This window comes from Ictalurus punctatus, chromosome 10 (assembly GCF_001660625.3).
Source record: "Ictalurus punctatus breed USDA103 chromosome 10, Coco_2.0, whole genome shotgun sequence".
Classification (NCBI taxonomy): Eukaryota; Metazoa; Chordata; class Actinopteri; order Siluriformes; family Ictaluridae; genus Ictalurus; species Ictalurus punctatus.
In genome coordinates, this window is record NC_030425.2 from 20,867,368 (window position 1) to 20,891,343 (window position 23,976).

At 39.6% G+C, this 23,976-nt stretch overlaps 1 protein-coding gene across 3 annotated transcripts in view; it reads right to left on the reverse strand.

Annotated features, from left to right (window-relative positions):
- adamts17 (ADAM metallopeptidase with thrombospondin type 1 motif, 17) overlaps nucleotides 1-23,976 on the reverse strand; it is a 153,671-nt gene that overhangs the window by 49,594 nt on the left and 80,101 nt on the right. For all 3 annotated transcript variants that reach the window (XM_017478337.3, XM_017478336.3, XM_017478338.3), the window contains exons 11-15: nucleotides 19,980-20,081; nucleotides 19,616-19,761; nucleotides 13,204-13,373; nucleotides 8,519-8,646; nucleotides 1,285-1,405 (exon numbers count right to left, since the gene is read on the reverse strand). In XM_017478337.3, coding sequence (XP_017333826.1) covers nucleotides 1,285-1,405; nucleotides 8,519-8,646; nucleotides 13,204-13,373; nucleotides 19,616-19,761; nucleotides 19,980-20,081 — 667 coding nt within the window. The remainder of the gene's footprint in view (nucleotides 1-1,284; nucleotides 1,406-8,518; nucleotides 8,647-13,203; nucleotides 13,374-19,615; nucleotides 19,762-19,979; nucleotides 20,082-23,976) is intronic.

The window sequence follows — 23,976 nt, forward strand, 5'->3', positions numbered from 1 at the left end:
GTTTGACAAGAAGTAACTCGTTCTTCCAGAAAACATTGTTGAGTAATATATAATTGAAGCTAATTAGTTGAAGTAAAGGCCTGGCCTCGAAAACGATTTGATGGATTTCAGTCTTGATCTTGACTCAATCTTGCTTTCATTTGGACTCGATCTTCATGCCTTGGCCTTTAAGACTGTCCTGACGTGATCTCGGTTATCCACAACCCTTTAGTTGGTGCAATGCGCCATCATGAAGCGCATTAAGATTAAACATAGTTATTTGCCAAATGAAAACATCTTTTTTGCAAAAATATCTAGGAAGTACTGTATTTTTGTCTTTTCCTGATTGTTGAGCCTACTTGTTTGATGGGCAACTGTGATTTATGGTGCACTGTGTGTAATAATATATAATTTTTCCAGTGAGAATTCAACCTACACTACAATCTAGCTGAAACCTAAATACTTGTGAATTGTGAACAGGGAATGAATTCAGACATGTCAAAGGATGGGGTCCCAAAGACGTGGGACGTTTTGACTCTCATGACGGTGGAAACGAGCATATAAATAAAGATCAAAGTACAAAGCTAGTTAACTACCAGTTCATTCATTTTAGATTTAAAGATTTTCTAGTAGCTCATGCTTTGAAAACTGGCGATTTTGCCAGGCAAAGTTTCCTCTAGATGAACTCGGCATGAACCTAATTTCTACCAGACTGCTACCAGAAGCAGAATTCCTTTTACGTATCCCAGGTCCTTTCCCATTCAAGTGATATCTTTTTCACATTTGCATTCAGGATGACTGATCCTGGGTTTATATAGCCTAAGCGAGTAGCCTAAATGATGCAATTGAAAACAATTGTGTTGTTTCTTGTGTTTACTAAAAAGGACTTGAAACCGTTAGGTTTGCCTTTAGGCTTCCGGACCCTTTTTTTTTTTTTGAAAAGCTTGGGTGATTGGCAGCGAGGACATCTTTCTGTTTAACTCTGCTGGAAGGTCATGAGGGTTCAGCAGCTGCCAGAGAGAAAGACATAGAGACACTTTAACTGTGCATAAATACAGTTATCTCAGAATGCAAGGGAGATCACACACACAGACACACACACATACACACAAACATCAAACGATGCAGACAACCAGTTCCAACAGCTTTCAAGTCTTGCAAACTAACGTCAACTAAAAAAAGAGATCAGACAACAGACATCAGACAAAAAGATGTCACAAATGGCAACACCAAACATTCATATCAATTGATATAAGAAAGACTCATTGCCATATAACCCATATTATGGCACCGTATGCCTCTTACCCATGCCGCTGCTGTGATTGAAGTCTCCTTTGACAATTTTGCAGGACTTCCCATCTCCGTTACACACTCCACAGCGGTCCTCTTTGGCTGAGGAGCCGATAATGCCGTTACAGCTGATTTTCTGAAGCAAAATGAAAGCTCGATTACAAAACATTTACAATGGTAGAATTTTCATTCTGACACTATGTGCACGCTAGTGGGGTAAACAGAGAGACTATTGAATAGCATTGCAGAGCAGCTCTAGCAATAGTAACTAAATCAGAAGCACAATACATTGTTTGTTATTAATTATTTCAATACTGGCTTTTGAAACACTAATCGCAGAAGCCTGAAATATACAAATGAGCCTCGGTCAAATAGATTTGTTACTGTGTTCTGTTGGCATGTTGACTAATATTAGGTCATACGCTAATATTTAATTATGACTGGATGATTATTATGTAGCGCTACCTTGATATTTACGTAATGATGCTTGTGAAATATTTTTTTTTTAAAAACAAGCTTGCTAACATTTGCTGAACTAGCCTTACGCACTACACACTTAAAGGTAATTCATACTTCTGCGAATCTGCAAATGTGCCATCACCTGTAGACATAATTGCACCTAATGTGAATGTGTGCACTAGGGGGCAGTATTGCGTGTGTGTGAAAATGTGAATAAGCCTGCTCCTGAACCAGCTTGAGCTTAAGTTCAAGGTGTGCATCAAGACTAGGGTCCCCTGGAACCCAACAATTCATGGGAATGAGTGTTTTTTACCCTCCTGTGGGCAGACAGATTTGATGTGGCGGGGGGGGGAAACGCCACGTAATCGGCAAGCGATCGTACTAGATGCAGCAGTACTGCACGATGAATGAATGCTTTATCATGGTCAAGCTTGGTGTGGTTTAATTTACACATTTTTTCTATTTTGGGAAATCGAAAAAACTGGGTTCATTAGAAAGTAATGCAAGCAGACACAAGCAAAAATAATAATTGCATGGGTAGCTGGGATTGGTCAAATTTTCTGCAGGAACAGGATGGTCCTGTGAACTCCATTTGTTTTCTAGGCAACAAGATTTGTTGTCTTGGCAACATATCCGACAACATTTTCAAAGAAATAATCCAGGTCAAATAGTCAAAAACTCAATCCAGCCAATTCGGTAATTCAAATCTGAAGAATGTTATCCAGGACAACCTATAATCCCAGTCACTTCTCAGTCCAGCTGTACTCCTGGCTAGACTTTCTGGCTCTCTGGTCTACTAACCACCAGCTGAGTCAATTAAGCTCACCTGGGTCTCATTACGCTGCATATATATAAACCCTGTTATTGCAAAATCTCGCTATTGTCTCAGTTTGTATTACAAGCCTTCAGCGCAGTTATACTGCACCTATCATTACTCACTACTTGCCTGTTTACTTGTTTGTGCCGCTTCGATTTCTAAAATAGTTTGCTTTTGAGATTTTGACCTTTTGCTACTTAATAACATAGCATTTTACATAAAAGTGCTTTTTAGAATACCCGAGTACACGGTATTTGTATCTCTGTTTAAAAAATAAAAAGAAGCATTTTCCAGAAAAAGACTTGTCTATGAAATATGAAATAATAATAATAATAATAAATAAATAAATAAATAAATAAATAATACAATTATGACATTACAATGTAACTATGACATAAACAGATATGCGAAGTAGAACAGATAATTTTTGAATTGCATTTTAAAATAGATAATGGAGGTGCAGGCATGGAGATGGAGAAGAAGCGTATTCTGCAGTTTTGAGGCAGCTCAAAGCCACCATAATACACAGTCTAAAGTGAAGCCAAAATGTCTATGAGGCCCACTAGTGGCTGGCTGCAGTACAATTTTTAACCCTGCCCATGCCCATGTTAGTGGATGGAAACTGAGCCAAGCTTCTATTTTAAGTTATATCTCCACAAATCAGGAATAGTGTTCTGTTGACCTTAATATCCCCCTAATATATTTCCTTGCAATAAATGCATTTTCAATGAATTATTTGGTGATAAATAATAGGGTGAGGATGATGAGGTGATTGACAGCTTAGGTCAATCATGGCAGTCAAGCCTCATGAACACATACTCCAACATGGACCTGAAGCACTTGACAGTTCTGTAGCAAAGCCATGTTTTGTTCTGCTGGAAACCGTTTTCACAGACCCTAAGTGGGGAATTCTTTGCAGTTTTTTCTGGTATGTTGCTCATTTTGATGTCTAAGCTAGCTCGTTGTACTGATGATATAACAAGCAAACCAACGTTAGTGAACAAAGTGATGGCATAAACCAAGGCAGCTAACGCTAGCTAAAGTTTATAAAATTTATTGATTGTATGAGCTTAGTGAACAGTCAAATTATGTTGGTAGAAATAGTCAGTCACTCTTTTTTAAACAAACTACACAGACAAAACATGCAGAGGATATAAGAGCACTTCTTCAGATAGGTAGAGCTTGATGAAAGTCAAAATCTAGATCAAAATCATGGAGAGCAGCCATTTGTCCCCCTTAAAAGTTAGGAAGTGTCGATTATAAATGTTGACTGCTATTTAACATATATATTTCAGATGGTACCTTACAGTAGCTACTTCTACTTACATTACTTTGATTTAAATGATGGGCAGTGTCAGTTAGCTTGCAAATGGAAGCTCGGTCAGTCATGACTCAAAGCACAAAATCTTTTCCTGAAAGCTTTTCATCCAACAGTAGAATCAATATACCTGAGAAAATTATATGACTAGAGTTTAGCATTGTAAGCTGAACTTTAGGTAATGAACTGTGGATGCGCACGTTTGTGTATGGGCGGGTGAGAGGTGGACCCACTGCCTATCGAGCCATACCTACTCTGCATGCTCTGGCTCAAATTTTCGCAAGATGGCGATTCCCATTGCAACTCAACTAGGCTTCAAAAGCACAATGGGAGTGAATGGTTCCAAGTTGTATACCCATATACAGTTCCCTCCAGTATTGGAATGGAATGGTCAATTCGTTTGTTTTTGCTAAGCACTGAAGACAGTTGGGTTTGAGATCAAAAGATGAATATGAGATGATAGATCAAAATTTCAGCTTTCATTTTCTGATATTTACATCTAGATGTGTTAAACAACTTAGAACATGGAACAACTCGTTTGAACCCACCCATTTATCAAATGGTCAAAAATATTGGAACATGACTGACAGATGTTTGTTGTTGCTCAGGTGTGCCATATTAGACTGATTGTTTAAACAACTAATATCTCTGAATGTCTACTCTAGGTTTGAGCCAAAAACATAAGAATTGGCTTTGCTGTTCCAATCATTTCAGAGGGGACAGTATACAGCCACATGACAGTTCTATCTCCTATTTGGCAGAGCCCACAGGAGAGGCTAGAGACCCTAGATGCACTTAAATACCAGAAGTAGTATTTTGTACTGTATTCAGAAACAAACAGGGGGCCAATGTAACTTTTTAAGTGGGGGGGGGGGGGGGGGTGATGTCACACGTTTTGAGCTCATTTTTGGATTCAGGACTGTTTTCAAATGTTTAGATTGTTTCTCAGCACTTATATCCCAATCTATATCACAATTATTTGTGACAGCTTGAGTTTTGCTCTACTCCACCAAAAGACGATAATAAGGTGAAAATCAGGTGCCCCGGAACATTTGGTGCTCCTTTAGTTTCATATAATGACAAAAAGGTGCAGTGAAAGGCTCTCTTCTCAGCTAAAATTTCAGTTATTGCTTAAATGTGTCATAAACATCATGTCATTGGATTGCTAATAGGGATTATACAGACGATCTCCAATTTATTACATCATGAATGAAATGGGATACTATAAATAAGAGCTCAACACACACACACACACACACACACACACACGTACACACACATGCATGCACACACACACACACGCACTCACGCGCACACACACACACACACACACACAGCATTTCCAAAGTGTATGAATCAGCTAGATAGAAACAGACATAGAAGGTAAAAAAAGAGAAAGCAACCAAAGTTCAGGATGCAGCTGAAGTGTGCACTCATTTTACAGCACTAAAGAACAAAGCCCTAACCTGGGAGTGCAGATGGATTTGTAACACACCCAGACTGAGCCTTTGAAATGACCTCACAGGGGGTTTTCCGCATGTGCTAATGTGTTAAACATGAGAGAGAGAGAGAGAGAGAGAGCGAGAGAGAGAGAGAGAGAGAGAGAGAGAGAGAGAGAGAGAGATATGGATGTAAGCTACTTAGTGACTGTCTGGAAGTAATTTCATGAAAGAAGTCAGAGTAAGAAGAGAGAATCCAACACATGTTCATGTGCCTTATACCTGTTTGTTTATGTGACTGAATCTGTCTGTGACCTTTACTGTGTGTGTGTGTGTGTGTGTGTGTGTGTGTGTGTGTGTGTGTGTGCAGGGTGTCTGCAGTTATCAGCACTTCAAATTTAATACTATTTAATACCATATTCAAGACATTTCCAAAATATTTTAAAACCTGCACGTCACTTCAATCAGGCTACATGATACATCGGCTATAATGGATTGTTTTCATGCATATACATCCATTTCTGGGTTTAAGTAAACTATAGCGGGGTAAACTTCTATAGTGGTAGATGGGAGACTGTAGAAAATATCCTGTTTGTATTACCATTTGCTCCAACAGTGAAAGAAAAAACATCCAGCATTTCCTTCCCATGATTTTCCAAGAAAGGGAAAAATCTATAGAGAGATGGATGAATTTACCATCTCTACCTCAGCAGCTGTATTAGAAACCCCCTCGCAGCAGTGTTTACAAGTTTTTTTGTAATTTAATGCGAGGGTAATGTAACAAGTAGTGTTATATATATATATATATATATATATATATATATATATATATATATATATATATATATATATATATATAAACTTTGCTATTTTGTAATATTACTATTGCACTGAATAATACTTAATAATAATAATAATAATAATAGTAGTACAAATAGCAATATAACAATAGTAATATATTTCTGACTTAATTCACTTTTATGTGTTAGACCTTGTGGCTTTTATTTTGGCGGAAACACGCAGGAAGATCTCGGTTTAGTTGGCAACAGTTTTTTAAAATTTACTTCTCATTAGCAATCAGGTGAAATGCCGTAAACCTCTGCCCACAAAAATGTTTGAGATTACGCTAACATAAAAACAAAGTGAATCTGGCGTGTGTTGTGTCTAAATGCAGGTTATAAGTGACTCAGTCTCGCAGCACAGATAGAGTGAGGTTGGTGTGGAGCGGCAGTTACTGTGACCCGAGCCGCTCTAAAACACTGATGAGCCGCACACACACTCTGAGTGCAATATAGTAACACAGTTATACCAGTTCAAACAGCAATCAGCCAAAATAAACTCTAAATCTTCTTTACAGTGTCGGCTCAGTTGCACTATTAAGACCTTTGAAACATGAATTTAAGACATTTTAATGCTAATTAAGACCTGATTTTTACATTAAGGAATTTAAGACATTTTAAGATGTTTTAAGGATCCGTGGACACCTTGTGTGTGTGTTTAGGACCAAAGATGTCCTTTGATCCTTTTTGATTTTTGTAGAGTAAATGTCCTTTGGAAGACCTAAGTGTCCTTTGGTAGACATCATTTGGTAGACTAAATGTCCTTTGGTAGACAAAATGCCTTTCTTAGCCTAAATGTTCTTTGGTAGAGCTAAATGTCCTTTGAAAGGGTGATGTCAAATGTCTGTAAGGATGTTGTGTTTCTACAAAAACTGCAGATTTAATTAAAAACAAACAAACAAACAAACAAAAACAATGGAATATTTCTTTTTGGTTACTGAGGTTAGGGTTAGAATTCATTAGGCATAGCATTAATTAGCTACAGTAATCATTGCAAGAGATAAGAAATAGTAAATAGACAGATAGTAAGGGTGTGTGTGTGTGTGTGTGTTTATGCACCTTTTTGTGAGCAACTGAACTTGTGACTTGTGTATCTTTGACCTGCACACCCCATTATGTTTTATTCCTTATATAAATGAGTAATAACTTAGTATATTATGGTCCTTTATGTATTTCTGATTATTCTGCCACATTTGTCTGACCTTCACCATGTGTTTGGTGTGTGTGTGTGTGTGTGTGTGTGTGTGTGTGTGTGTGTGTGTGTGTGTGTGTGTGTGTGTGTGTGTGTGAGAGAGAGAGAGAGAGAGAGAGAGAGAGAGAGAGAGAGAGAGAGAGAGAGAGAGAGAGCTGTCTCAGCATGTGGACTGGCTACATTGAGAACATCTGTCCGTATCTTCACCCTTAAGGATTCTTCTCTCTCTCTTTTCTTTTCCTCTATGTCGCTCTACCAAATTTTATGAATGTAGTAAAGACATGTGACAGTGAGAAACAGATAACAGATGATAGCCTGTGTGTTTGTGTGTGTGTGTGTGTGTGTGTGTGTGTGTGTGTGTGTGTGTGTGTGTGTGTGTGTGTATGTGCGTGCATGCACATGTGTGTGTGCACTACGTGTGCATGAGAGAGGGGGGAGAGAGAGCTCGAGAGAGACAAGAGCAGAAAGCATTCTCGGGCCAAACCTGACTGGACAGGCAGAGACAAACATGCCCATTGTTAACAAATGAAGCATCAGTGGAGGTCAGTTTACACACAACACAACATCCCCCACACACACACACACACATAAATACTGAGTCAGCAGAGCTTCAGCTGTGGAGAGAGAGAGCTCTGTAGGTGAGCCACAAACCTCTTTGCATTTTGTGTGTGTGTGTGTGTGTGTGTGTGTGTGTGTGTGCCCTTTTTAAAAGCAAGCAGTGATGAACAGATCCTCTTATCATCACAAATAGAGCATCTTGAGTGCAGCTGTATGACAGTTATCACACTGATAGCCATTTCAATGGAGTTGAATGGATTTCCCACCAGAATTAAAAATGCTAATGTTGACTGCTTTAGTATTAAATCAATTGTTTATTAAAAACTGTACCTAAAAACTTAGAAACGTAAATAATTCCCTAAATTAAGACATTTGGTAACTAGCTTTGCTTCGTTCTTTGCACTAGGGAACCTTATTGCTACCAGTTTAACACTGACAGGAGATTAAAAGTGTAATAAGACCAAAATAGCATGTCAGTAATATTCATATATCACATAATTAGGCATTAATAAACATTTGGTAAAATAAAAATGAGAACAAATCTGCATTATACAATAAACAAACAAAAAAAAAAACTCAAGATTTTTCCTCAAGCATGTGGATGATATAGTCTTAACAGTACAGTACCTGACACCTCCCATGCACACACAAGTCACTCTCGTAGGGTCCACACGGTGTCCCGTCTAATACACGCTCGGCCATCAGCACCGGTGCATCCCTGCCCACTGGCGTACAGAACAGAGCACACGGCTTCTCTGAGAAAACAAACACACAAACAATCATGATCATTTGTATACTGTGGGGTCCAAAATCTGAGACCATTAGTGAAAATGCATCTATTTTGCATTCTTTTTTGAAAAAAAATTATAATAATTCCTTAGATATATAAAGCACTTTACATTGTATGGGGGGAAATCTCCTCAACCATCACTAGTGTGTAGCATCCACCTGGATGATGTGACGGCAGCCATAGTGCGCCAGAACGTACACCACACATCAGCTTTTAGTGGAGAGGAGAGTGTGATGTAGCCAATTCAGAGAGGGGGATTATTAGGGGGCCATGATAGAGAAGGGACAATGGGGGAATTTCACCAGGACACCGGGGTTATACAGTGGTGGTGTGTGGTTCGGGTGGTAGAGTGAGTTGTCCACTAATCGTAGGGTTGGCGGTTCGATTGCTGGCCCACAAGTCTCCACATACCGAAGTGTCCTTGGGCAAGACACTGAACCCCAAGTTGCTCCCGATGGCAAGCTAGTGCCTTGCAAGGCAGCTCTGCTACTACTGGTGTGTGAATGGGTTAATGGGTGAATGAGATACAGTGTAAAGAGCTTTGGATAATGGCGCTATATAAGTGCAGACCATTTACCCCTACTCTTTTACAATAAGTGACCACAGAGAGTCAGGACCTCAGTTTAACATCTCATCCCAAAGACAGCGCTGTTTTTACGGTATAGTGTCCCCGTCACTATACTGGGACATTAGGACCCACACAGGTCACTTTCTGCAGCAACCTCAGTTTTCCCCAGTTGGTCTCCCATCCACGTACTGACCAGGCTAAACCCTGCTTTGTGGGGTTTGTCCCCCTGCTTCAGTGGGAAACCAGGCGAGAGCTGCAGGGAGATATGGCTCTGGCATACAAAATTGAATAGAACATTTTGCATGACAAATTATCATGATCAGCAATAACTTGAGCGGAAAGTATAATATTTACATGAATTTCAGAATTTCGTAATTTGGAATGTCCCCGTTTTTCATTAATGACAGTTCGTGTAAATAATGACAGTCCATGTTATATCAACTCGATCAGAGTCACCATCTTTAATGAAGAGATGAGACTCAAGGAAAATCTGACCTTTTGTAAAGGATTTTGCTTCATTTTAAATAGTGATCTAGAAATAATGTGTATCTTTAATATTAAATATTGTTTTTATATTTATTACCAACATACACAATATATTGAAGATTTCCTTTCTTTGTTTAAAATTTTTCAAAAATTTAAACTTTCCAGTTTTTCAAAATGTTCTAATTTTAAATGAGCAAGTCTAAGGACTAGCTAAGTCTTAAGTGGCGTAAAGATCGAGTCCAAGCAATAGTGAGACTGAGTCAAGATCGACACAGAAAACAAATAAATCCTTTTTGAGGACAAGCCATTAGATCAACTAGCTGAATTAATTTGTACACTATGTCAGTGATTAGGCTGTGTTTTCTAGAAGAAGCAATTACTTTGTGTCAAACTTTCTGTGTGCAAAAAGAAAAGATACGACAAACATTAAATTTAAAATTAATTTGAGACCAAGATCATATTTAGCGAGACCAATGCCCAAGCATCTACAGTCTGGGCAAGAAGGAGGTCAGCCCCAGTCTTTACTTCATACCATTCTAGGCATTTTTTTCTGGCCACTAGTGATGCTATTGTTTTTGGTTCCACAAAAGTAAAACAATAGTCCACATCAAGCCAATTGTTAAGACTGGAAAAGGTGGTCACATGACCACCTGCACCTGAATCACGTTCTTGTTAACGAGCACTCGTGTATATAGCCACAGTTTGCACTGCACTCCTTGTCTTACGTTTGTCTTTCTTCGCCGTTGTGTTTGTTGCTGTGTTTAGGTCGCTGGTTTATGTTTAGTTTTTGCCATAGTGTTTTGCCTCATTGTGGTAGTGTCTTTTTGTGCTTTGTTCTTTATTAAACCTTAATATTCTGCACTTGTATGCATCTCTGTCTCCAAAGCGTGGCATTCAAAAATGATCAAATTTTTGCATGTTCAGGTAAGTCAAAAAAGTCACATGACTAATATATATATATATATATATATATATATATATATATATATATATATATATATATATATATATATATATATATATATATATATATATAATATATATACAGAAATCTATTGTAATGTATTAATAATGTTGTAATAACAATGTTATATTGTCATATTTCTCAGCCCTAATTTGCACCGTTATATTAAATGGACAACCAGCAATTTATATATAAACTTAGGTCAAGTTCAAGTACAAAATAGCAAACCTAGCATTTAGTAAACATTGTAAATTGTAACTAAAATGACTAAAACAGCCGAAAATAGTATACTGCTCTAGAATATGTTTCTTACTACTACAGTTAAACTTGCAGCTTGCGCATTTATATTTGTTTACATTTACATAGTCAGGTTAAGGTAACTGCAACTGCTAAATGAAACTGGTGGCAGCATGGAGAGGTTGTACTGCTTAGTCCATCTGTTCATTCTGAATCCTGCTTTGAACCTCAACATGTTTGTGGCTACTGGTGAACTAGCAAAATCAGGGACTGCCTCTCTGACAGGTGTACTCCGTCTTATTTTATGTGCTTTTCTGAGAAGAAGATGAAAGCATGTCCAAACAGAGGTAATGGATGTGAGTGGTTCTTGAACATACATAGCGTTGGCCTTAATGTGAGGTTTATCTGCAGCAAGCTGAAAAGCTTTTTAGTGCATTGGAATTTGATTGAAAATGTGTGTTTTGGGTGTGATAAGAATAATATAACAGAGATAAGAAAACAGAACAGGTCAGCAATGATGTTAAATCTGAGGCAACAAAGGCTGAACAGCGGCCAGAAGGTTGTGAGTAAAAATCTCAAGACTGCCAGAAGGCCACTGTTGTCTCAAGCAAAGCTGTTAACCCTCAACAGCTCAGCTCTGCGCATGGGGGATTATGACTCAGTTGTAAATAGAGGAGTCTCAGGTTCATTATGGCTTTAGAAGATGAGGAAAAATAATACAGACAAACATGCGGTCCACCAAAAGAACCTCACAAGTGTGTGTGGGTTTGTTTTTATATCTTGGTGGTGAAAAAATGTTCTTTTTGGGGACCTTGTGGGGAGTTTTGCCTGGACCCCATTAGGAAAACTGTCTATTTACAAAAACTAAAAGATGCAAGAGTTTTTCGTGTAGTTCCTGAGGTTATGGTTAGATTCAGTTATATCATAGCATTAATTAGCTGCATTAATAATTATTTCAATGGAAGCTCCTCACAAGGATAGTAATACAGTGTTTGTGTGTGTGAGAGTGAGTGAGAGTGAGTGGCATTTCAAATAAACATTTTCTTCCTCAACTTGTTATGAGAAACTGGGTCACGCGTGAAAATTGACATTTGGTGGGCAGCTGTAATAATTTCCTCCAGTGAAATTCAGCTAGATCAAAACTAAATCAACAATGAATATAATCTGAGAAATGTGAATTTAAAAAAAAAAAAACCTCTGTAGAATGTTAGAATCCTTTTCATGTGACAACCAAAGTCTATTGTATGTTGTAGCAGTTACCAAACGTGTGTTTCACAGCGGCTTTATCATTTGCGAGTTGCAGTATTTCGAAGCTTTAACAGTAACAGTGTCACTTCCCCTACATTCCATTCAAGAGGAAGTAGCCTAGTTAGGCAGCTTTTTTGGGTTTAAGCTTTTTTTCCACTTCTGAAGACAGAATAAGGACAAGGACTCTTCCTTATACAAAATTCCCATGAGCTGTTGTAGGACATTCATAGGAAACCATGTTGTATATAAAAAAATTCATGCTACTCTCACAGAGCCTTCCACGATAGATACCTACAGCCTAGAATGACTTTGGTACAAATGGGAACACCAATACAAGATACAATTCCCATACAAAGCCATAGTACTAACATGAACTATTACATTATGATTTGCTCGGTGCACTTGTGTTGAGCCCAGTTTTGTGATTCATCGTGTTACTGATCATGTGATGTAGTTCTGTTGGGTATATAAGGGTTCATCCGTGTATGTGTTCATTGTCTGATGTAGAGCCATTGGGCTCGAAACGTCACCTGTGGTGAGAACAAGTAATAAATAATTTTCTATTTTTAGAACTGTGTTGTGCCAACTTTATCTTTCGTTTTAGTTTACTATGGGGTGCAATTAAATTCCTATTGGGAATGATAATGTGGTGGTTTAGAGGCAAAATTACAAAAATTGTGTCCAAATAATTATGGCCCAACTGAATTATATGGGCTTATGACCTTAGGTGATTGCAATGATTGTTTTGTTTGGTATGTTATGGGAAAAAATTATAAAAGAGGGAGGAAAGTTCTGGCTTGTGCCTGACATATAATTTACAATAGTCCCTTGACACTGGGAGCGACTCAAACCAACACTCACACATGAAAAATAGTGACACGTGTATATACGTGTGTGAGCACTACGTAATAAAGGAACCTATGCTGCATGTTGTTTTCTATCAGTGTCTGTAACAATGACATGCCTGAAGGCAAATGAATATTATGCAGGATAGAGTGTGTGTGCGTGTGTGACCTCACCGTCATTTACAACAGCTGCCCACATTTGGCTCTTCTTCTTGCCCGCCTGGCGCTCGTGAGCTTGGCACTGCTGGTCCCTGAATGTAGGCAAGCCCTTGGCACATGGAGGACCCTCACACACTTTGTGCTCCACACTGCCCCCCAGACACTGCTTCCCTCCAGGACCAGGTCTACAACAACACAACACAAAATTACTTAACACCTGTGCATAGGCACCTGAGTGACTGAGTGTTTGTGTTAAGTCTTCTAAACTTAAGACACTATATAAGTGCAGACCATTTAAACTATTTATACGAAGGCCAGTTTCCATAAGGCTACATGACACCTACCTATAAGCCGATCATTATATTGGAATTCTGACACACCTGAAATACAAAGATGCAGAATCACGATATCAGTTGTCTCAAGTCCATTTGACACCAAAGTGACAAATGCAGGCTCTATAACAGCTGATGCCTGTTGTAATAAAGTAGTATTATGTGGCAGCAGGGTGTGGTCGAGCATCAGCTGCGGATGGAGAGGAGGAGGGTTGAATCGGCAGGTGAAGCTTGATGATTTCCATCTGTGTTTTATTACTGCCAGTGTGTTTCTACTTATGTGTGTTCCTTTGTGCTTTCAGTGACTGCCATAACCAGAGAGAGAGAGAGTGGCATAGCTGGCAGAGTGTGCAACACACACACACACACACACACACACACACACACACACACACACACACACACACAGCCGGCCAAGCGTGAACTTTGAACCTTGTGGTTGAGTTTTTGAAAACGCTCTGAAAAGTGTGGTCAAAATAAAGTTGAGTGAGGAGCTCTGCTGAAGTTCTGCCTACCTCCCAAGTCTTCCTTCACACCCATGCACACCGGGTTCTACATATGATTTTTTATGTATGCAGGTGTCATGTAGCTCCATGACCACCATCCTTATGTTATATGTCATCACAGGTTTGAGGAGTGGGAGAACATGTCTCCTTTGGTGGACTTCAGTGAACAAGCACTGGAACTGGCCATGCCTACACTCCTCCAGGGAACTGGCAGATACAGAGGCCATGGCTCCTACATTGGCCCTAACACACCTTCTTTACTTGGACTAATGGACACAGAGACCACACCTCATTTACCCTACTGCCAAAATGCCACTGTTGGGCCCTTGAGCAAGGCCCTTAACCCTCTCTGCTCCAGGTGTGCTGTATCATGGCTGACCCTATGCTCTGACCCCAGCTTCCTAACAAGCTGGGATATGCGAAAAAAGAATTTCACGGTGCTGTAATATATATGTGACAAATAAGGGTTCTTCTTCTACTAGGACTGATAGGCACAGAGGCCGCACCTCCTTCACTGAGATTAATGGACACAGAGGCCACACCTCATTTACTAAGGGTGACAGGCCCTGACGCCACACCTCCTTCATTGAGATCACTGCAAAAGACAGGCACATAGGCCACAACTCCTTTACTGAAACTGACAGATACAAAGGCCACACCTCCATCACTGGGACTGAAAGGTACAGAGGTCACACCTCCATCAGTGGGACTAAAAGTTACAGAGGCCATGTCCCCTTCATTGCAAAAGATAAGCACATAGGACACACCTCTTTTACTGGGATAGACAGGCACATGCAGCACCACTGCATCACTGGGACTAAAAGGTACAGAAGCCACATCCCCTTCATTGCAAAAGACAGGCACATAGACCACACCTACTTTAAAGGGACTGACTGGCACACAGACCACACCTCCTTCACTGAGACTGACAGGTACAGAGGCCACACCTCCATCAGTGGGACTAAAAGGTTCAGTGGCCACATCTCCTTCACTGGAACCCCTCATTTAAATTTGCATTACTTCTCATTTAGTTGAAATTGAAAATGATTCATTTTTAGTCAGACTGAAGGTCACAGGTTAATTACTGAGTCAAATATAGCAGCAGGTCATGCAGATGCTATCTGTGATGTCTAATGGCTCAGACTTGGAGAAGTCAAGTCAATTAAAACAAGAGCATTTAGTTAGCATTATACTTCTAAGCAGCACGAATTTAAGCAGGATATGTTGCCTCACAGAACTGGAACAAGCCCTGTTGTTTCAGGAAAAGGAAAGCATTCAATTCATTCTTATATTAGCTTTAATTAAATCAGCTAAACAGGGGTGTCCTGAAGCAGTATTTGTTGCTGTAAATCAAGCCTTCATGTAATTAATATCCCCACTCAGACTCATTCCGACATGTTCCACAGGGAAATCATAACGGATCCAGGAGTCCTTGTGGGCATAAATATTTGGAACTGATACTGGGGCAATTTATGATTTTGCCTCTTGATTCATGATAAAGGGTGTAAGAATGAACAGCTTAAACCACCTTCTTTAGTTCTGCTCCATGTGACTCTTTTAAAATAGTTTCATTGCTATACAGTATGTCATGCATGTGTATAATAATATTTAAAAGAATTTTATTTCACATTTGTTTGCCTCTAAAACAACACTTCTAGTGTAGTGTGGTTGATTTTTAGTCCTTTTTATTCTGCTTTTGTTACAGTCTTTATTTTCAGCCCTTCTCTTAGGCCTGGAAAAGGTATGTAAATATATCATTATAAAACAATTATAATTCTAAAGCAAAATGTTAGCCCGTAGCCTTGTGATTCACTTTAACATAGCAGAGAGAGAGTCCATATTGAAATATTTGAATTCAGAGTAGAAGTATATTATCATCTGCGTAACTTCCGATACGATGTCCAAACTTTGGACCTAGACATGGCTTGATCACTTTGCAGTTTGTAATACTTAAAATAATATGCAATCAAATCCTAGTATTTAAAAAGGCAAGGTAAGGCTTGTGTTTATATTTTTTTTGACATTGAAGGTTGCTCCACCTTTCAACTTTGCTAAGGTCTGCCCATTTTCCCCTGGCAACTCAAAAGCCAGATATAGTTTCAACAAAAGTGGTGGGGTCATGTGATAGGGTGAGGATGACTCATCAAAGCACCAGCAAGCGCTGATAATTACAAACTGCTCCTCTAACTGTATGCAGTAAGAGGAAGATATTTACAAAGACCTCGGGGGAGATAGATTTCCATTATTTGTTAGCTAAATTAGCCTTACAACTCTAGTGCACAGTTGTATATAAAATACAAAACACACACAGTTCAAACACCAAACCTTACTTGCTGATTACCTACATTTACAGGGAAGATATGCAGATTTGATTAGATTTTTCCAAACTATTAACTAATGTTATGCTATAACAATGTAGACAATGAATTCATTAAGAATAACATTATTCCCAGGTTTATGACATGCCTTAAAATCTGCTATAAGATTTGTAAAACAGGGTACAAATGGGGATTCTACATTGGTTTGATAAAATAACAAAGTCTAAGACCAGTTCTCTCATTTAGTCTGTTTTCAAAAAAAATATTCCATTAGTTTCCTTAACCAAAGAATGCTCCTTATGAATGCTCTTTATACATACTGATATGAAGATAAACTAAAAGAACCTGTGGTATTAGTTGAAATGGAAGGACTAAAAAAGCTCCGTGGTCATGCGGTACAATAGAGCTTCCTGAGGGTCCTGACTCGAGGTCAGTACCTGGTCCACACACTGTGTGATCTGGATGATCATTCCTGTTATGTGTAGTTCTCTAGAGTGGTGGCTTATGACCAGAAGAAGTGACCTCTTTTTAAAAGCTCATAACTCTGTCAGTCTGTTTCGGGACCACATAGAAGTGAATTAGTCTCTGAGCCACTGCAGCCATGCTGGAACATGTTCTTCTGGCCCGAGGGCTTCCTCTCGCTTTACACACAGACAAAACCGCAGACTAGATCATAATCCAGTGGTCTGAAAAGCTGCAGACGGGATCAAGACCTGAATTAAGAGTTCAGTCTTCCAGCACGCTCGCTGCTGCCATCAAGTTTACAAGGTTTCTAAAATTTTCAACCAAGTCTCTCTCTTTTTTTTGCTGTTCAAATGAATAACCTTTCTCTGGCCTTCTTGGTTGATAAAAAGCTAAAGAAAAAAAACAACAGTCTAGGTCAAAAATTTGTTTTGGGTGGCTCAGGAGCATTTCTGATATAGCATAAATCAATTAGGAATTAGGATATATATATATATATATATATATATATATATATATATATATATATATATATATATATATATATATATATATATAAAGATAAAGATAAAAAAAATCAGGACTGACAAGTCCCATCCATCCATCCATCTTCTACCGCTTACTCCTTTTCAACTGGAGCCTATCCCAGGAAGCATCGGGCACAAGGCGGGGTCATCAGTCATCACAGGACACAATCACATACACACTCACACACCCATTCATACACCACGGACACTTTGGACATGCCAATCAACCTACCTACTATGCATGTCTTTGGACTGAGGGAGGAAGCTGGATTAATCAGAGGAAACCCCTGCAGAATGGGGAGAACATGCAAACTCTGCACACACATGGCCCCGGAACCTGGAGGCGTGAGGCGAACGTGCTAACCACTAAGCCACCTGAGAAGTCCCTTGGATGGAATTTGAGCTTGTGGATGACATCATCATTGCAGGCAAATACCTTCTGATCCACAGATAAATTAAAACGCCTTTGTAAGTCTTTGTAAAAAGAAAAATAGCAGAAACATCCCTTTATTGTTCTTATGAATGTATATTTTTAATCTTTATTTCATTGGTGTATTACTTACTTACTTACTTAGCATTTTTTACACTGTATTTAAAAATTCTGTTTTTGTGTTTGTATAGTCTTTTGTGTTTGTTTGTTTGTTTGTTTGTTTGTTTGTGTACCAAACTTGAAATAGGAAGTATCATGACCACTTTAACCAATCATGTTATTCGCTGCCCAGCCCCTAGGAGCAGATGGATTTCCCACATGGTGCAGTTGCACCCGAGATCACATGAAGCGAACGCCAAACTACTGTTTTCGGGTGAGATGGAGATCAGTTTCCCAGGACAGAAAATAATTTTCACATTTGACTGAAACATGCAAGTGAAAATCTCTACTGTATGAGAACCCCCTGGAGGAAATCTTCTGTGTGTTAACGTGAATGTGTGATGATTAAATGACGAGTGAGGGAGTAAATGAGTGTGTGAAGGAGTGTGCATGTGTGTGTGTGTATATGAGGTGCAATTCATTCATAAGTTGCTTCATTGTATAAGTTGGATTAATGTTGCATTGTGATTAATGAGATAACATAGACAACATGTTCCTCAGGCATGCAGAGGATGAAAGTATCTAATCAAATGTGATTTCACTTCCTCAGTTGCTTCTAATATTTGTAAGGAAAAACTATTTCATATTCTTTTATGTCATAGCACATGAACAAAAAGCTACTAATCTAGAAAATACGGTACTTCAACCCTTCGGACCACCTCGTTACAGCACTGCATCCTGTACTGGCAAAGAGCAACAAGAGGATTTTCTACTCATCCAAGGAATTATTACATCCTGAGTGTTCATGCCAACACACACACACGCGCACACACACACACCAGCAGGCTGACTGCCATTGTGAATTAACTCTCAAAGTGTCAAAATCATCAGCAGTGTAATAAGGGAATTCAATTTCTGCCAGAATCCAAACAAAGCCATTAAGCAGTTCAGGTTTGGAGTGAGTCGTGACTGTGACTGTCCTGAGAGAGCACTGGTGCAGAAATTAAACATGATTTAGAGCGTGTTTGTTGACTGCAGGATGAGGGTGTGTTCAAGAAGAACCTGTAATTCCTCAGGGATCTGTAAGAGCTGCTTTGTTTATAGTGTGCTAGTTGTAGGATTTTGCATTAAGCTGTAGCAGGGGAAATGATGTAGTGTAGGGTGGAAATTATATACAATACAATTAGTTCATACAATTTGGTATAATATACAGTGTGGCGCAAGTCATTATTATTTTGGGAGTGGAAAAAAAAAAGAACTTTATAAAGTTTCAAGCCTTCAGTGCGTCCTTTACTGAGACTCCCAGACACAGAGGCACAGATGGGTACAGAGACCACGTCACCTTTATTGGGACAAATAGGTACAGAGACCATGCATCCTCTAATGGGACAAACAGGTACAGAGACCTTGTCTCCTTTACTGGGACAGACAGGTATAGAACTCAAGCCTCTTTTACTGGGATAAATAGGTACAGAGAGCACGTGTCCTTTAATGGAACAGACAGGTACAGAGACCACACTTCATTTACTGGGTCAAATAAGTACAGAGACCATGCCTCCTTTACTAGGAGAGATAGGTACACAGATCATGCCGCTTTTTTGGGACAAACAGGTACAGAGACCCCTTGTCTTGCTGCTGTCAACAGCTCTGTAACTTAGACTGGTACTCCACATACAGTACATCAGTATTTTATTGTTCTGTGTGTGTGTGTGTGTGTGTGTGTGTGTGAGTGTGTGTGTTTCAGAAGACTTACGGAGGGTTATCGCACTTCCTCTGCCTGAATCGAGCTCCACTAGCACAGCTTCGGCTGCACATGCTCCACTGGCTCCATGCACTCCAGTCTCCGTCCATGTGCTGAGGGATTGGGGTCTTACTGACGCAGTCACCAGCCCTGCACCACTAACACACACACACACACACACACACACACACACACACACACAAATGAAGAGGAGCACTGTTACTAACAACATCAATCAGTCTTTAGTACATTATTACAATATTCCCAATGACCTGCTCATCAGGGATTCTCAATCTTTTTTGCATCTAGGGACATCTTTCAGTGTAAAAAAAAAAAAAAAATAGATAATACCCCCCAGCCTTTAGATGTTTATTACCTTATCAGCACCGCACTCTGTGCCGTCCAAAGGTGGATCCAGTTTGGTCTTACAGGATGTGTCTCCCTCCACCAGACACCACAGGCCTGCACACATCAGGTGCTGAAATCACACAACCACCTGGGTTAGCTTAGCAAAACTTTCATAGCTATTTCATAGTTAGGACCATCAATGCAGAACCGTTGCCAAGTTCCTGTCTCTGGAATGCAAAGCATTTAAACAACAGGTGTGAGAGCGCTCAAGTTCTGTATGTTTTCCTCACCTGAGGCGCCTCCTGAACATAAAAAAACCTTTTATTTTAATTTGCGAGGCAGTGTGGCGAACTTGATACTCATGGAACAGTGGATTAAGGAACAAAGGAGTGTAATTGTGCCTCAGTTACATTAGGAAAAGGAAAAGACAGACAGTTCATCACTTAAGATCATCACTTGTCACTTTTGCGCAACACTATTCAACCTCGAATACTTCCACTGATTTTGAACAACAAGCTAAGCAGTGAAGTTAAATGTGCCATGATACTGTATTTGGAGAATAAAGCTGATTCAGTGGTGGTGGCACCAACAGAGATGGTGGATCAGGCCATTAAACCAATATCATATTGACAAAAGAGATTTCTCTTGTCCTACCAATGACAGAAATTGAGGAGGAGAAGTACCGTCATGTTGTCACACGATAAATCAACACACTGAATAAACATAGGAGATTTGCATACACATGGTTAAAAACAACCACAGCCTCGGCCTTAGTCCAATTAGGAGCCTCTGGGCAACGATAAAACATGCTAGACTCCTGGTTACTGTCATAAATTATCTGTACTGGCAGAGTTACATGCCACTCCACACATAATTTGTATATTTCCATTCCATTTTTTTCTTTAATCAGAGACAAGCCCAGTTGAAAGTGAGGTCTATAGGAACTAAATGCAAGGAACAGCTAAAACCTGTGCAAGAATGGTGGGGGCATCAAACAATCTTTGAGAGAGAGATTAATCGAAGCCAATAATCTGAATTGGTTGTCGTACCCATCCGCCCCATCACTTGTTGCTAGAATCACAGTCACACACTTCCATTCAAAATTTATGATAATGTGTCACTTGAAAGTTGCTTGCATCAATGGGAAGGGGCAGATCACATGTTACACTGATAATGTAAGGTCTAGGATCAAACCTAAACCACTTCTGTTCAGCCTAGCAGTCCATTGGTGGGGGAGACGGACTACACTAAGTATGCCATCTTTTATGGCGTTGATGCTGGAACATCAAGGTCCAGGAAAGGAAGAAGGAAAGAGGAAACAAGAGAACCTATTCCTCACTATACACTCCTCCAGTCTCATAAAGCTGTCAGTGGGACAGATCCAGAGATTTAAAGTACATCCTGTACTCTTCCTCAGGACAGACGAACTAAGGTAAGGAATGAATGTGTAGAGAACAGCCTGGAAGCTCTTCCCATCCAGTGGCCCCAGGGATAATTTTGTTGTCTTGCACAATCTTCTGAATGCTGTTAAATGCTCTTGCGCAAGAAGACCGATCAGTTGTACACTCATAAAAAAAGGGTTCTTTGGATGTTCTGAGCTTCCTAGGGGGTTTATTTGGAACCTTTCTGAAAGTTAAACCCTCTGTTGTACGGTTTCAAACAGAACCTTTAAAGGTCCCCTCAGAGGGATAAATCGGGCTGCTTAATCCATTCATTTTTCTTAAGTAACCACATGGTTATGGTAGATTCAGAGCCTAACCCGGGAATACTGGGTGCAAGGTGGGAATATACCCTGGATGAGACACATTTACACATTCACATTCACCCTAGGCGCAGCTTAAAGTCACCATTCGACCTACCGGTATCTTTGGGGGTGGAAATCGGGTAAGCTAGAGGAAACTGACACTAGACACAGAGAGAAAATGTGAAACCCCACACAGATAGTAACCCAAGCTCAGGACTGAAGCAGGGAACCTGGAGCTGTGAGGCAGCAACCGTACCCATGCCACCAGCCACCCTGCTTAATACAAGGATGCTAAAATTGTTAATGAATGAGGGGAGCTGTTCAAATGATCTCACTTAATGAATACATGTAATAAGCCCTGAGTACAGTGCATTTCACTCACTACTGAAAAGCGTGCTTTTGTTTGAATCTCACTGGTCATATCTCTCATTAGATATTTTAAAACAGCTCACTCCACAGCATGCTAAGAAAACTAGTTCCCCTTGGAGAGAGGAAAATCTTGGTGAGCAAAAAATATCACAACCCAAGATTTATTGTAAAAATTCCCTTCAAAGTGGCCACTGATACAGGGACTACTTATGCCCAAGACTATACAAGCTTGAAAACTCACCCAACGTGAGCGAATGACCGTTTATAGCTGCATTATCATACGAACTCCCATTCCTAACGAACACTCCACAACATTAAATGTAACTATTTGTCATCAATGTCATTAAGAAAATCAGACCCTATCTCACCAATCAGACTACACAACTACTAGTCCAGGCTCTTGTCATATCAAAACTGGACTACTGCAACACACTACTCTCGAGCCTCCCAGCTATCTCCATCAAACCCCTTCAGATGATTCAGAATGCAGCAGCACTCCTTGTCTTCAACTGAACCAAAAGGACCCACATCACACTCCTCTTCATCTCCCTCCACTGGCTTCCTGTAGTCGCCCGCATCGAATTCAAGGCCTTGTCTGGAACAGCACCCTCCTACCTCAACTCTCTCCTGAAGGCTTACGTTCCCTCACGAAATCTGCGATCAATTAATGACCAACACTTAGTTGTGCCAACTCAGCGTGGTTCAAGGTTCCTTTCTAGAACCTTCACACCATCTGTCCCTCAGTGGTGGAATGAACTTCCAACCTCAATTCAGACTGCAGAATCTCTCACCATCTTCAAAAAACAGCTAAAGACCCACCTCATCCATGAACACCTAACTAACCCCTAAAATGTCAACCCTACATTATCCTTAAAAGAAAAAAAAAATCTACTCTGGCGCTTACACGTCTATTCTGCACACTTTGGTTTTCTAGAACTCAATTAAAGATCTTGTTCAGTAGCACTACTTGTATTGTTCTCCGCTTGATATATATCGCTTTGCTTGTATTTCCTCATTTGTAAGTCGCTTTGGATAAAAGCATCTTCTAAATGAATAAAATGTAGATGTAAAATGTAAATGTAACTAGAAATGGTTAAAAACACAACTTATATTTCATCAACAAATTAAAATATGGCAATCACCGGCAGGTCTAACACTACACAATGTGCTTTTATTTCCTATTAACACTCCTAGTTTTCTTTATTCCTGATTTAATGGTAAATGGTATGCACTTATATAGTGCTTTTATCCAAAGCACTTTACACCCATTCACACACACACACCAATGGTAGCAGAGCTGCCATGCCATCAGGAGCAACTTGGGGTTCAGTGTCTTGCCCAAGGACACTTGGGTATGTGGAGTCATGTGGGCCGGGAATCAAACCGCCAACCCACTCTACCACTTGAGCCACAACCGCCCACATGTTATGCATATAAAAGGGCCACAATTTTTTTAAAGCACCCATTGTTGTAGCACTGGCACTACCAATACATTACATGAAAAAGAAAAACAATGCATAATGATATGACCTACTGAGAAAATGTTGCAAAAAATATTGAAATGTCAAAATCACATTTGCCAGAGCCAATTGTGCATCATAGATTACCTGCCTGAGTTAAGGAAGGCACGTTCATTCCTATTGTCTTCATTTCTCTATGAGTACAGTCAGTCATGTAAAAAAAAAAAAAAAACCACTGGCAATTATTTCAAATGGCTTTTTGACCGCCTGTTCACCTGTATAAAAAATAGTAATAATAAAAATAAAAAAGTTTATCTGGGTGGCATCTTCCATTTGGCTGACATGCTGCAGGAACAGTTCTCACTGAATAGTGCCAATTGGAAAATACCCCAAAGTTATTAGTACCTGTAAAGATACAGTGATTGGGTTTATACCTTTATTCAAACAGAGGT